Here is a 15,370-nt window from a genome sequence, read left to right on the forward strand (position 1 = left end):
GGCAAGCATGGCCAAGGTGAGAATCAAGAGTGGTGAGGAATTGTGCCAGTATGAAGACATGTCTTCTTGGTCTCCTGAATATGGGAGCTTTGAGGCAACACTGGACAAGACCAGTGCATTGAACTCATCAAGTCAATAACGTGCTGGATGGATAAACAAGTTTATCAAAGCAGCAAGGAGGGGAGTGTAACGAGAGGTTTTTACTTGCTTTGATCCTGTATAAGGATTGCAGCACCCACGACAGAGACAGGCATAGAGATACTGACATTTGGGGGTGGGGGTGAGAGACATCCTGAACAATTCACCTCTCCCAATTAGCATAACAAATGTAATGACAGCATTAGAGTGCTTTGGTTTGCAGAGAACAGTAGTTGGTTTTGGATTAGATGCTTTAGATAAGTTATAAATAAGGATAGTTTAGCGCTAAAAATCCAAAATGGTGGCCACACTGATTCTCTATTAAAAAACATCAAAGATGGAGGACACAGAATAAATTGACCAATAGCAGTTAAGAAACAGAGTGAAATGAAGTTCAAACAGGGATAACTCAACTCACTCCAAAATACCTGAAGGGAGGGATTAGGAGGAGGAGCAGCTCAAGTGATAGGCAGAGCTGATTGGCTGAACAGTTGCCACCCATGCAGGGAGGATCCTTGCTAATTACCAAGTCTGAAATAGCAACAATCAGAGAAGGCCAGAAACTGCCTGAATATAAGGAGTCAGCTGGCAGACTAGAGTGTGTGATGTGAGGGTGGAGAAGATCAGAAGAGGAACAGTAGAAGATGACCAGAGAAGAAGACAGTGAAAGGAGAAGACCAGAGAGTGGAGAGAAGCAGCAGCAGAAGGAAACGATTGCAAGCAGCAATAGCATATTTGACAGAGCAGAAGGACCCAAGATGGTTCAGAGGGATAGCGAAGGAATGTAAGCCTTATCCATATGTATGAAAGGGTCAGTGTGGACCAACACTGCAACATTGTATTTGTCAGTCTGTGTAGTCTCTTGTGCCATTTGAATGTATGATCTTTTAAGTGCAATACAATTATGCCTTACTACCTATTATATACTGTAATGCTTTTTCTTGCTTTATTGAATATACTGTAATCACCTAATTTTCTCTCAATAAATAAGACTTTGTTTTCGAAGAACTACTGCTTGTCTGTCAATCCTTTGAGCGGAGAGCTGTATCCATATCCTCCCAAGGGTTAGCAGGATTAGCCTGCTCTGGGGAGTCCTCTGCGGGTCAGAGACAAACCTCCTGGTAATACCCTGGCAATTCCTCTAGGGTGGGCTACCACCTTTCTCCCCATTTGGGCAGAATAAATTGACAATCAATTTATGGTTATAGGCAGTCCAGTATTGGGATGCCTTAAGTCCAAATCTTGGGTTGTGAGCCATGTTGCCTTTCTGGGGGTGTCTGAACCCCACTTCCTAACCCCTTAATGTGAACTGGGGGTCACTGCCCCCCCTGGAATTGTCTGAGCCCTGCTTGCTCTCACCCCCATGGTGTGGGTGCCAGGATTTGGGGGCCCCTACCCAACTATGGCGGTCTGACCCCCTATCCCTACTCCCTCATGTGAGCCAGGTCTGGGGGGAACGTGCCTTTCTGGGGATGTTGGAGCCCCTCTCCCTACCTCCGCCCCATGTGTGAGCCAGGATCTGGGGAAGACCTGCCCCTCTGGGTAGGGAACTCAGACCAGCAATGCTCAGAGTATGCACCAAGAACACAGTGCTGACAGGTGAGAAGATGAGAACAAGTATGCTGGACACATCAGGCTATGTACACACTAAAGCTTAAACTGGTATAAGTTATGTTGCTCAGGGGGGTGAATAAGTCACTCCCCTGAAAGTTACACTGACCTAAGCACCAGTGCGGACAGCGCTATGTCACCAGGAGAGCTTCCCCCACCGACATAACTACCACTGCTTGCAGGGATGGAGTAATTAAGTCAATGTAAATAATTAAGTTTCCTGTCAGTTTAGAGCATCTGCACTAGCAGCTGTACAGTGGCACAGCTGTAAACTCTGTAGTGTAGCCATAGCCCCAGAAACTCCCCAACCCTAACATGAAAGGAACAGCTTGCACCTCTCAGGCAGGACTGGGAACCGAGCAGTCTAAGGCTCCAGCCCTCAGGCAGGGGTGAGCACTAAACAGTCTAGGTGTAGGAATTTTTTTTTATTTTTGCCATTGTTTTCTCCTATGCCCTCTTGGATTCCCCCTAACAACAGCCAGGAATCCATGTTTGGCACCCTTCTTCCCCATCCCGTCACCTTTGGCGACTTTTCTGTCTAAAGGCGGGAAACCGGCAGGTCACCTGACTGAGAGTCTGCCCAGCAACTGGGACATATATAAGACCAACTCACCAGTCAGGGGGGCTGCCCATCTGGGAGATAGCAAGTGCTGCTGCTCACCTTGGAGGGTAGGCCTAGGACCACACTAAGGGTTGTCGGGAGGGTACACTCCTGCACACAAGAGCGCCGATCCTTCTCACACATCCACTCATGATGACGCAGGGAAGAAGAGCTACAAGAAAATGAGAACCGAGCATCCATCAGCCTGTGCCTGGAGGTTCCTGTCTTCCTATCTGCTGAGTCATCAGGACCTGGAACCAGAGCCAGTCCCATCGTGTCGGTGCCACTGGACAAAGCTTTAGGATATGGTAGAGAACCAACACCTTCTCTTCTACCTAGTCTAATCTGGGGGTAGTCTTAGGTTAGAGCTTCAAGCCCTCCTCTGTTATAGCCAGTACTTGTTTTGTATTTGGTCCCTGTTTTGTTGTAGACTGGGAGTCCTTAGTGTCCTGTATTATACCTTACCTAGTTATACTTACCTGAGTTTACCTTTACTTTGTTATCTGTTGTCTGTCAATAAACCTGTTCTTGTTTTGCATCTTATCCTTTTGTTAGTTTTCCTTGGGGAACAATGGCCCCGTTGAAAGACACGGGATAGGTAAGATGTACCTGAGACTGGCCATCTGGCCAAGTTAAAAATCCAGTCAACATAGGGGCTCAGGCAAGGTTGAGCACCAAACCGTCTAGCATCCTAGCTTGGCAGACGGTAGACCAACACAGGCCTCCTGGCCTAAAGTGGGGAGGCTGCCACCCCACGGGTGAAGTGCAGGAGGTAGGTAGACCTGGGCCCACCCAACTCCACCAGGTCACAGCCCAGGGCCCTAACACTGGCAGAGTGGCCCGCCACTAGGTCAGCAGGGATCCAGCCACAACATGCTGACCTAGAGTTCACCAGCAACATAACCAGAAAGTAGTCAGCTGCTCTGGGCTACTTCCAACCATTCCCTCAGAGTGTATCTGAATCCCAGGGTCACCTTCCATCTCCCCATGGTACACTGCCAGCGGCAATCCCAGCAGCTACTCAGCATTGGGCATGTCTGGCAGTTCTGGTAGTTGGTGTGAATCCTCAGGACAGCTTGAAGCATATGTGGGCTAGAAGCATCTGTCTCCCTCAGTGACTCAAGCCAAACTGAACTACAAGGCCTGCCTCTTATACTTCCTGTCCCTGTCCCACCCTTCTGCTTCCAGCATGGTGGCCGAGGGCCTCCTGGTTTTGCCCACCAGGGGACATCTGGCCCACCCTCGCTGTCAATCTCCGAGGGAAGCCACGCCTCTTTGCTACATCTTACTAACAAACATTTCTCTTTCTGTTTAAAAAAACATGAAATTAAATGGCAAAATCTTCATTTATACAGAGTTAAGGCTTCCCGGTGAAAAATCATGGCCTTCCAGAATGTCAAGTTTAGCAAAACTCAGACTTCAGAAAGCAACTCCTAACAGACCTGACAAATTTGCTATACCTAACACACTGCTTTCATAGTATTTATGCATTAAGAATATCATGTGAGGCTTTAAATGAAAGCCTGTGCCAGACTGGTTATGAATAGTGTCATAAAATGTATGTACTGCTACTATGTAAGGAGTTACGTATATCTACTGGAAGTATGTTCTCATAGTCTGCATTAGGCAGAGTTGAGAAACAGGTTTCCGCCAGACAAAGGATGTTGATTCACCTGTCTCTGTTGGTCCATATGTAAATTAAGCACTATAAAGTAACACAATGTGGAGTCATTGCCATACAAATGCAACGGGAGCATGTAAAATCAGCAATGGGGGTTTTACTGTCTCTGAAGTTCGGAAAATGTAAGTAGAAGGCAAAAACAAACCCTTTTATCCTGCACTGAGGAAGTTAACAGTGTGTTGACAATCATGAAAATGAGATCCCAACCAGCATTGGGTGGAAACGCTGCAAAGGACATTTGGGGTAAGAGAAGCTTCTTAAGACAGATAGTAAGCCTGTTAAAGTTATATTTAGTCTTTAGGAATTGTGTTATGAGTTTGTTTTATATGTAACCCTTCTGTTTCCATTATCCTTACTCATGATCTCTTAAATCTTAATCTTTGATAATAAATTTATGATTGTTTTCACTATAAATATATTCAGGGCTGTAGTATTATACAAGGAGCTGATCCTGAGCTGAATCATTCAAGCAGGTGTGTATACTGTTTCCTTGGAGACAGTATGCCTGGTATTACTGAAGCCTTGTCTACACTAAAGGGAAAAGTCGATCTAAGTTATGCAATTTGAGTTACGTGAATAGCATAACTCAAATCAACGTAGCTTAGATCTACTTACCGTGGGGTCCACACTACGCGATGTCAACGGGAGATGCTCTCCCGTCGACTCCTCCTAGCTCTGGTCTACACTGGGGGCAGAATTGATCAAAGTTACGCAACTTCAGCTATGTCGACGTACTTAGATCTACTCACCGTGATGTCTTCGCTGCGGTGAGTCGACTCCTGATGCTCCCCCTTCTACTCCGGCTGTGCCTCTCGCTCCAGTGGAGTACTGGAGTCGACGGGAGAGCGCTCAGTGGTCGATTTATCACTTCTAGACTAGCGGGATAAATCCACCCCCGCTGAATCGATCGCTGCCCATTGATCCAGGGGGTAAGGTAGACAAGTCCTTACTCTTCTCAAGCAGGTGGAGTACAGGCGTCGACGAGAGAGCGATCGGCGGTCAATTTAGCAGTTCTTTACTAGATCCGCTAAATTAACCGCTGATGCATCAATCGCCGCAGTGTCGATCCTCTGGTAAGTGTAGACAAGCCCTGAGTGTTCAGTCAATAAGGGGCTGAACACTACAAGGGAATGCTTCAAAGGGCCTCACAGAAAGAGGTGCACCTATTGTTAACCTGCAAGGAAAAGTAAGGGCTGGTATAGCCCAGAGGTTGTTTGGGTGGCTAACAGACTAGAGATGTCAGAAAGCTGACACCCGATTAAGCACTAGCAAGTTTCTCTCTCATTGGAGGCAGGGGGAGTTAACAAGATGATTCACAGTCCTGGGCACACCAAGAACCCTTCACAATTCCATACAGAATATCACAGAAACCTGTACTTTCCCCTGTTCATCATAAAATAAGTCTTCAGATATATTAAGGGTTGTTATAAAGAGGGCTGTGATCCATGGTTCTCCAAGTCCATTGGAATTAGGACACGAAATAATGATCTTAATGGACAGCAAAGGAGATTTAGATTAGATGTTAGGAAATACTTTCTTACTATAAGGAAACTTAAGCTCTGTAATAGGCTTCCAAAGGAGGTTGTAGAACCCCCATCACTGGAAGTTCTTAAGAACAAATACCTGTCATGGATGGTCTAAGTTTATTTCGTCCTGCCTCATCATAGGGAGCTGGGTTCATAACTAAGGCTACATTTTTGCCACAGGTATTTTTAGTAAAAGTTGTGGACAGGTCACAGGCAGCAAACAAAAATTCACATCCTCTGACCTGTCCACAACTTGTACTATATACCCCTAACTAAAACTTGGGCCGGGGGCTCGTGGGTGCTCGGGAAGGGGGCAGTTCGGGGGCACTGCAGGGGCTGGAGGGGTGGCCTGGACCCCCGCTGGTGCTGTGGGGGAGGTGGGTGGCGGCGTATGGCCTGGGACCCCTGCTGGGGTTGGGGGGAAGCTGCGTGCGGCCTGCGACACCTGCTGGAGCTACGAGGGGGGATGGCAGTGCACGGCCCAGGACCCCCACTGGTGCTGGGGAGGGAGGGTTGGTGGGGCTGGCAGGCTCCCTACCTGGCTCCGTGCAGCTTTTCTGAAGCAGCCAGCATGTCCCTGAAGCTCCTAAAGGGAGGGAAGGCCAAGTTGGAGCAAGAGATTTTGCCTCAGTGATTCAAATTGCAGAAAAACCTTGGGTGGGGGTTTAAAAATCAGAAAAATAATAACTTGCTTAATTGGACATAAAAAGAGTGGTGGTAGTGTCGGGACCTTTTGGGATGCTTAGACTAGTAATTAGTTTTAAGAATAAGGCTTTAATTAGAAGTTAATAATAGTTTAAATTAGAAAATCCAGTAATGGCGGCTATAGGGTGATGTAGTGGAAGATTCCATTTCTAAGAAACATAGGAGTCCATTACCTATGATTTAATAATTTCACTTCCTGTAATGTAATGGTAAATTCCACTTCCGGTGGGGAATGACTCAGCAAAATCCCATACAGTTACATATACCCCATTATAACCTCCCCAGTATGTAGTATTTAGTCAGTTTATATGGAATATGGGAGTTGAGTGAGGTGCCATTTCAGCACTTGATGTATTAAAAGACAAATTTTAAGTAGAACTGTATCCTAAACTGCTTTATGGTATTGTACCCAAACAGTTGCATTTAAATGGGGGATTCAACTTCCTTTATAGGAACAGACTCCTGAAACTCTTACCAGTCCACAAACGTGGTCCATAGTCATGCAGATAGTCCCATGGTCTTCAATGGGATTGATCAAATGATTAAGGGTTTACAGGATTAGTTTCCAAGTTTGTAAATTGTTGTGGACGAAACTGACAATGCCTGAGCTGTCAGATCAGACGGAGCTTTCATTCGAATAAAGGTGGGCAGGTGTGTGATAAGTCTTAGCTCCGCTGCTAAGATGAGGAACATATTTTCAGCAAAGTTTGTGGCAGATCCCTGAGGCAGCTGGTTTAAGGCTGTCAGTGTCTGGCATTATAATCTTCACTTATAGTTCTCTCACCCACAAAGCTGGAAAATGAGGCACTTGTTTTCTTTGTTTTGCTGCTCCAGTTTCAGTTAACAAAAAGCATGTTAGACTGGTTTGGCTGCAAAGAAGAATTCTATGTATATTGGGGACAATACCGGATTCCCATCAGGCTGCAGAACTGGGCTGACATCAGAATCCAAACATCCTCTGTCCAGTGCAAGCACAGGCATTCCTCTAATGATTTGGACTTGATGTGATGGAGTATGGATGTCATGGATAATTCAGACCAATGAGGAGAAACAGAATAAAAAACACTGTTTAAACACCTTCCATTCCTCCACCCATAGGTGCTGACTCCGCGGGTGCTCCAGGCTAGAGCACCCATAGAAAAAAATTGGTGGGTGTTCAGCACCCACTGGTAGCTCCCCATTACCCCACCACATCCCCCTGCTCCAGCTTACCTCCACCTCCGCCGTGAGCACGCCACCGCATCCTGCTTTTCCCCCCCTCCCTCCCAGTGCTTGCGCCAAGAAACAGCTGATTCGCGGGGCAGGAAGGGAGGGTGGGCAGGAGAGAAGGAATGTGGCGTGCTGGGGGAAGAGGCAGGGCCGGGGTGGGGATTTGGGAAAAGGATCCAATAGGGGCAGGGAGGGGGCAGAGATAGGGCAGGGACTTTGGGGATGGGGTTGGAATGGGGACAGGGGCGGGGAAACGGGTAGAGGGTGGCCACAGGAGGAAGTTGGCGCTTATGCCTCCACCACTTCCCCCGTTGCAGACTCCGGATTAACATAACAGGACAATACATTAACAAACTTAAACAAAGCCTATGTTTAAGTTTCAGAGTAGCAGCCGTGTTAGTTTGTATCCACAAAAAGAACAGGAGTACTTGTGGCACCTTAGAGACTAACAAATTTATTAGAGCATAAGCTTTCGTGGATAGCTTATGTTCTAATAAATTTGTTAGTCTCTAAGGAGTCCACGAAAGCTTATGTTCTAATAAATTTGTTAGTCTCTAAGGAGTCCACGAAAGCTTATGCTCTAATAAATTTGTTAGTCTCTAAGGAGTCCACGAAAGCTTATGTTCTAATAAATTTGTTAGTCTCTAAGGAGTCCACCAAAGCTTATGCTCTAATAAATTTGTTAGTCTCTAAGGTGCCACAAGTACTCCTGTTCTTTTTATATTTAAGTTTGTTAGCATATACATTGTGCTGTTAAAGCCATATAAAGAATGAATGTCCTCTCTAGCCATGTTTTGCTGCTTTAAGGAGCAGAGCGCAGCCCCACCCACCCCCCTCCAGAGAGGGGGACTAGTGCCAAGTCTTTCCGGTACCCCGAACTGGCTAAAAATTTCTTGCCGGTACTGTGTCCTGGAGGGTGCCACCCTACTTGCACTCCTGGTGTAGGCAGAGCTGTTTGTGTTTAGTAAGTTCCAGGCATGGCTGGTAGATGGTTTGCACAAGGCAAGACGCAGCTAACAAATGAAGCTCTTTAACTCCCCGCTTTGGCAGCAGTGCGAGCCGACCACCGCGTGCTCGGACCCAGCGCTTAGCGCGGGCCCGCCACACACAGCAGCAGCACACGCGCGTACTGGAGGACACGAGGCGCGGTAAACGCGCCGCCAACCTCCCTCTTTACTATCCCGACCGGCTGCAAGCCCTCAGCACGAGCACGCCCAAGACGCGCGCGGCCCAGGCCATCCCCGCACGCATGCGCGCAGACCATCTCCCGCCGGCTGCGAGGTTACATGCGCGCGCATTACCTTCACTCTGACCACGCCCCTTCCCCAACACGGCGTCGCGCCCGCGTCTCTGTGCGCGTTGGTGAAGCGGCGCGGGTGTGGCACCGCCCCTTTTCCCAAGATGGCGGAGTACGACTTGACCACCCGGATCGCGCACTTCTTGGACCGGCACCTGGTCTTCCCGCTGCTCGAGTTCCTGTCCGTCAAGGAGGTACGTGGAGAGCGGGCCGCTCCCCTGCCCCTCGCGGGCCCGCATTCGGTGGCCGCCGACACGTGGCAGGCGGAAACCAGCCCTTGGGCCTGCTCCCTCTCGCTGGAGGGCGGTAATGAGGCCCGGCCAGGGGCCGCCGGGCTGCCGTCGGCTTCCCCACAGGCCCTGGCCTGAGCGACGGGCGCGCCGCCCGGGGCGATGCGCAGGGAGTTAGGGAAGAACTGCCTGGAGTCCAATCGCCTGTCCCGTGGGGGCCGGTCTGCGCGCTCCGGAGCCACTGCGGAAAACGGGGGGTGGCTGGAGAACAGGTTCGGGGCTACCTGCTCTTCTTCCCGTTCTCCCCCGGCGGGGGGCAGGGCAGCCTCTAGCTGCCCTCGGGCCTGCGTCCCGCGTCCTCTCACAAGGTGCGGTGTGGGGACTCCTTTCCCGCCCACCCCCGCAGGTTTGGGTCCCGTTCTCTACCAAGGTGGGTGGGGGGATCCTTCCCTAGCTGCCCACGATCGTGGACCCCGGCCCCTCACATGGTGGGGTGGAGGAACTTCCTCCCCATCTCTTCACGGGTTTGGGTTCTGTTCCCTCCCAAGGTGCGGTGGGGAAATCCTTCCCCAGCTGCTGGTGGGTATCCCCCCCCCCAGGTGGGGCGAGGGAACCTCCCCCAGATCTCCCTGGACCTGCACCTGTGTGGGCATGCCTCCTCCTTCCCATCATATCCTGGGTAGGAGAGACTTCTCTTATTATTTTACCTTGTGTCTCCTAAACCTTCTAGTACTCTTGAGGAACCTTGTAGCTCCAAGGCCTTGTCTGCATTCGGGTTTAAACCCTGATTCTTCTATACTGATGTATCTACACATAGGTGAACATAATTTGTTGGGGAAGTATTCACATGTTTTTTGTAAAGGGAAATCATGCCTTACAGCCTACTAGAATTCTTTGAGGGGGTCAGCAAGCATGTGAACAAGGGAGTTCAAGTGGATATAGTGTACTTAGATTTTCAGAAAGCCTGTGACAGGGTCCCTCATCAAAGGCACTTAAAGTAAGATGTCATGGGATAAGAGGGAAAGTTCTCTCATGGATCAGTAACTGGCTGCAAGATAGGAAACAAATGGTAGGAATAAATGTTCAGTTTTCAGAATAGAGAGATATATATAGTGCTGTACCAGGGTCTGTACTTGGACCAGTACAATGCAACATATTCATAATGATTTGGAAAAAGGGATAAACAGTGAGGTGGCAAAATTTACAGCTCATATATCTTGACTTTAGCAAAGCTTTTGATACGGTCTCCCACAGTATTTTTGCCAGCAAGTTAAAAAAGTATGGATTGGATGAATGGACTATAAGGTTGATAGAAAGCTGGCTAGATCGTCCGGCTCAACGGGTAGTGATCAATGGCTTGATGTCTAGTTGGCAGCCTGGTATCAAGCGGACTGCCCTAGGGGTCTGTCCTGTGGCCTGTTTTGTTCAACATCTTCATTAATGATCTGGATAATGGGATGGATTGCACCCTCAGCAAGTTTGCAGATGACACAAAGTTGGGGGAAGAGGTAGATACACTGGAGGGTAGGGATAGGGTCCAGAGTGACCTATACAAATTGAAGGATTGGGCTAAAAGAAATCTGATGAGGTTCAACAAGGACAAGTGAAGAGTCCTGCATTTAGGACGGAAGAATCCCATGCTCTGCTACAGGCTGGGGACCAACTGGCTAAGCAGCAGTTCTGCAGAGAAGGACCTGGGGATTACAGTGGATGAAAAGCTGGATATGAGTCAACTGTGTGTCCTTGTTGCCAAGCAGACTAACGGCATATTGGGCTTCATTAGTAGGAGCATTGCCAGCAGATTGAGGGAAGTGATTATTCCCCTCTAGTTGGCACTGATGAGGCCACATCTGGAGTATTGCATCCAGTTTTTGGGCCCCCACTACAGAAAGGATGTGGACAAATTGGAGAGAGTCCAGTGGAGAGCAACACAAATTATTAGGGGCCTGGGTCATGACTTAGGAGAGACTGAGGGAACTGGGGTTATTTAGTCTGCAGAAGAGAAGAAGGCTGCTATCAAATCCCCCCTCACTCAACTACCTGAAGGGGGGTTCCGAAGAGGGTGGAGCTAGGCTGTTCTCAGTTGTGGTAGATGACAGAACAAGGAGTAGTGGTCTCAAGTTGCAGTGGGGGAGGTCTAGGTTAGATATTAGGGAAAACTTTTTCACTAGGAGAGTGGTGAAGCAGTGGAATGGGTTACCTAGGGAAGTAGTGGAATCTCCATTCTTAGAGATTTTTAAGACCCGGCCGGCTTGACAAATCCCTGGCTGGGATGATTTAGTTGGGGTTGGTCCTGCTTTGAGCAGGGGGTTGGACTAGATGACCTTCTGAGATATCTTCCAACACTTATCTTCCATGATTCTATTAACTACTGAAGGTAGTTAAGTCCAAAGCAGACTGTGAAGAGCTGCAAAGGGATCTCACAAAATTGGGTCATTGGGCAACAAAATGACAGATGAAATTCATTGTTGATAAATGCAAAGTAATGCATATGGGAAACATAATCCCAACTACAGTAACTCGTCACTTAACATGGTAGTTATGTTCCTGAAAAATGCGACTTTAAGCGAAATGATGTTAAGCGAATCCAATTTCCCCATAAGAATTAATAGGGGGGGGGGAGGGGCGCGCTAGGTTCCAGAGAATTTGTTTTCACCAGACAAAAGAGAGAGAGAGACACACACACAAATAAGTTTTAAACAAACCATTTAATACTGGTACACAGTGATGATGATTGTGAAGCTTGGTTGAGGTGGAGTCAGAGGGTGGGATATTTCCCAGTGAATGCCTTACTGCTAAATGATGAACCAACAGTTGGCTGAGCCCTCAAGGGTTAACTCTCACACTCTACAAGGCAGCAGGAATGGAGGGAGGGGAGACAGCATGGCAGACAGAGACACACACTGTGTGTGTGTGTGTGTGTGTGTGTGTGTGTGAGAGAGAGAGAGAGAGAGAGATGCGCATTTCCCCTTTAAGTACACTGCCTTGTTAATTAGATAAGCTTGCTGAGACCGCAGCTGCTGCCAGTAAGCTCCCTCCGTCCTGAGCCCTGTCGTGTGTGTCCCCTACTCTATGGAAGATGGGGTAAGTGGGGTGCAGGAGCAGGGGGAGGGGGGCATCCTGACAGCCCCCCTTTTTCTCCCCCCCCCCCACAGCAAGCAGGAGTCTCGGGGAGCAGCTCCAAGGCAGAGGGCAGGAGCAGCACATTGCAGTGGTGGAAGGGACCACTGCAATTGCTAGCCTGCTGGGCAGCTGCTGCACAGAGAACTTAGGGGAGGGGGGAGCCGTTGGGGGGCTGCCAGTCCACCCTGGTTCCAAGCCCCCACCAGCTAGCTGCAACGGGCTGCTCTTCCTGGAAGCAGTGGACAAAGCAGGTGGCTGCCAAACGATGTTAGAAGGGAGCATTGCACAACTTTAAACAAGCATGTTCCCTAATTGATCAGCAACGAAACAACGTTAACCGGGATGACTTTAAGTGAGGAGTTCCTGTATACATATAAAAGGATGGGGTTTAAGTTAGCTGTTACCACTCAAGAAAGATCTTGGAGTCATTGTGGATAGTTCTCTGAAAACATCCACTCAGTGTGCAGCAGTAGTCAAAAAAGCTAACAGAACGTTGGAAATCATTAAGTAAGGGATAGATAAGACAGAAAATATATTGTCTCTATATAAATCCATGGTATGCCCACATCTAGAATACTGTGTGCAGATCTGGTCACCCCATCTCAAAAAAGATATATTAGAATTGGAAAAGGTACACTAAAGGGCAGCAAAAATGATTAGGTGGATGGAACATCTTCCATGTGTGGAGAAATTAATAAGACTGGGACTTTTCATCTTAGAAAAAGAGACGACTAAGGGAGGGATATGACAGGGATCTGTAAAATCATGACTGGTGTAGAGAAAGTAAATAAGGAAGTGTTACTTCTCATAACACAAGAACTAGGGGTTACCAAATGAAATTAATAGCAGCAGGTTTTAAACGAACTTAAGTATTTCTTCACACAATGCAGTCAATCTGTGGAACTCCTTGCCAGAGCATGTAGTGAAGACCAAGACTATAACGGGGTCAAAAAAGAGCTAGATACATCCTTGGAGGATAGGTCCATCAATGGCTGTTGGCCAGGATGAACAGGGATGGTGTCCCTAGCCACTGTTTTCTAGTGGTTATGGGAGACAGGGGATGGATCACTTGATGATTACCTGCTTTGTTCATTCCCTCTGAAGCACCCGGCATTCGCCACTGTTGGAAGACAGGCTATTGGGCTAGCTGGACCTTTGGTCTGACCCACTCCGGTCGTTCTTATGTTCTTACACATTGGTGTAAAGCTAAATGTGACTTGCAGGCTCAGCTAGAGAAATTTGAGGCCTCAGTGTGTTTTTGTTGGGGCCTCACTCCCTTCTATTTCACTTTTATTTACGCAGACATTAGAGGTTTTGGGTAGGTTGTTCGGTCTTGGTTCTGGTACTTCCTGGGACAGGCCTGAGGGTGTGACTTCACCGACCTTACTCACAGAGTGCATGTGAGGTTATGCTGCGTGAGGCAGCAGGGGGCTGCAATTTTGAAGAGCGTGCTTCCTTGCCTGCATGATCTTGCATGCACTGTGTGCATAAAGTCCTATCAGCGGAGATAAAGTAGCACACTTCATTATGGCGTTCTCCCATCTGATACCAGACAAAAACAAGTGTGGCTTTATCTGAGTACTGGATCTCCAGCTGATAATATTAATTGCTAACGTTAGAAAAGCATGACTAGCAAGTTTAAAATTGGACAAATGGTGTGCCTAGTTCTTGGGGGGGGGGGCCTGAACTCAGAGCACCAGTACAAATGTCCTCCCTTTTGACCCCTCATTTCAGCTCTGGTGAGTGCAGTAGTGTAGCTTTTCTTGGAAGCATACATTAATTTAAAACAAAACTACAGCTACCCACAAAACTTGCTAAAATACTTGTTGAAACCTAAAGTAAGTGGGCTTTTCCTGCATAGAGAGATGTAGGAAATAGTTTCTGGTTATCTGCCTTATGGCTGAGGGGTGAAAACATTATCTAGTCACAAGCAAATTGGCAGACTCCATAGAATAAGAAAGTACTCCCATTGCAATCAATGGGAGTTTTGAGTATATTGAATGTTTTATTTTTTTTTAGAAAAACCTAGTTTTTAAAATAATAAAAAAAGCACACATGTTGTAGTTGCTTAATTTGTGAAATGTAATCATACATATGGTCTAAAATGCAAAGCTTGCAGTTCTGTAGGGTAAAACACCACATAATAAAGTTCACAGAGGAATAACTGGTTAGATATTACTACTCTTTTGTGTCTACCCTTAGCTATCAATGTATTTTGTCCAACTTTATTTTTTTAATGTCTAGCCTATTAAGATATTTTGCTGTAAATTAATCCAAATACATTAAAAACATGCTCACTTGATCCTAATGTGGTTGGATAACAGGGCACATCTCTTTAAAACTGACTAAATTTTGAATTTACGGTTCAGTTGTTTTTTATGTTACTTCCACAGTTGTTCACCATTTTGATGCGATGAACTGAAGTGTAGCCTCAGCCATAAGTTAGGGTAGAGAGGAAATTTAGCTCTTCAGCTCTTGCTGAAAGATATGTGAGGCTGCATACAATTTCTGCCTGGAATTTTGCTTATGCACTTCCGAAGTAGGTAAACAAGCTGCCAGAATATCAAATAATTTCTTTTACTTAAAAATTTGTGTAATATTTTCATGTTGGATTTACCACAACACTTCAGCCATATGGTTCTTACTGAGTGTAAATTATCAAACCAGATACAGTTTTAACAGTCATCCATCTGAATGTTCTTTGATGTATTATAGTTGTAAAATGTTAAATATTTTAACAACATGCATAACGTATCATTGCCATCATAGGAGATACAAATGGGCCATAGACGCTCCAACTAGTGGAAAAGAATTATGGAGAGTTTTTCAAAACTACTTAATGTCAAATTTAAGGTCCTGTTATTGCCACCATTGCTATCTTTAAAAAGTAATCAGATTCTTTATTTAAAGAGTGTTTCAATATGTTATATGAAATCTTTTTAACTTATTGTTTCAGATATACAATGAAAAAGAATTACTTCAAGGAAAATTGGAGCTTCTTAGTGATACCAACATGGTGGATTTCGCTATGGATGTGTACAAAAACCTTTATTCAGATGAGATTCCTCATGGTAAGCTTGGTCATAAGTGGATCTGTGGATTTTGCGGTCAGTTTTAAAGTAGATGCTTGAGTGAATGAAATCGTAACAACCCTTTCCAACAACTGCCAATTTTATTGTCTCAAAACTATCCCTGGTAGTAGTTTTTTGTTTAAAAAATTTGTCTTTTTGTTGTTCTTTTCTTTTGACC

The 15,370-nt window shown here is 46.6% G+C and overlaps 1 protein-coding gene across 1 annotated transcript in view; it reads left to right on the forward strand.

Annotated features, from left to right (window-relative positions):
- The first annotated feature begins 8,852 nt into the window (after positions 1 to 8,852).
- The window catches only part of EIF3E (eukaryotic translation initiation factor 3 subunit E), a 61,597-nt gene continuing 55,079 nt past the window's right edge, over positions 8,853 to 15,370 (forward strand). Inside the window, exons 1-2 of the mRNA XM_054017533.1 lie at positions 8,853 to 8,962; positions 15,078 to 15,192. Coding sequence (XP_053873508.1) covers positions 8,873 to 8,962; positions 15,078 to 15,192 — 205 coding nt within the window. The 5' untranslated portion in view covers positions 8,853 to 8,872. The remainder of the gene's footprint in view (positions 8,963 to 15,077; positions 15,193 to 15,370) is intronic.

This window comes from Malaclemys terrapin, chromosome 2 (genome assembly GCF_027887155.1).
Source record: "Malaclemys terrapin pileata isolate rMalTer1 chromosome 2, rMalTer1.hap1, whole genome shotgun sequence".
NCBI classification, from domain to species: Eukaryota; Metazoa; Chordata; order Testudines; family Emydidae; genus Malaclemys; species Malaclemys terrapin.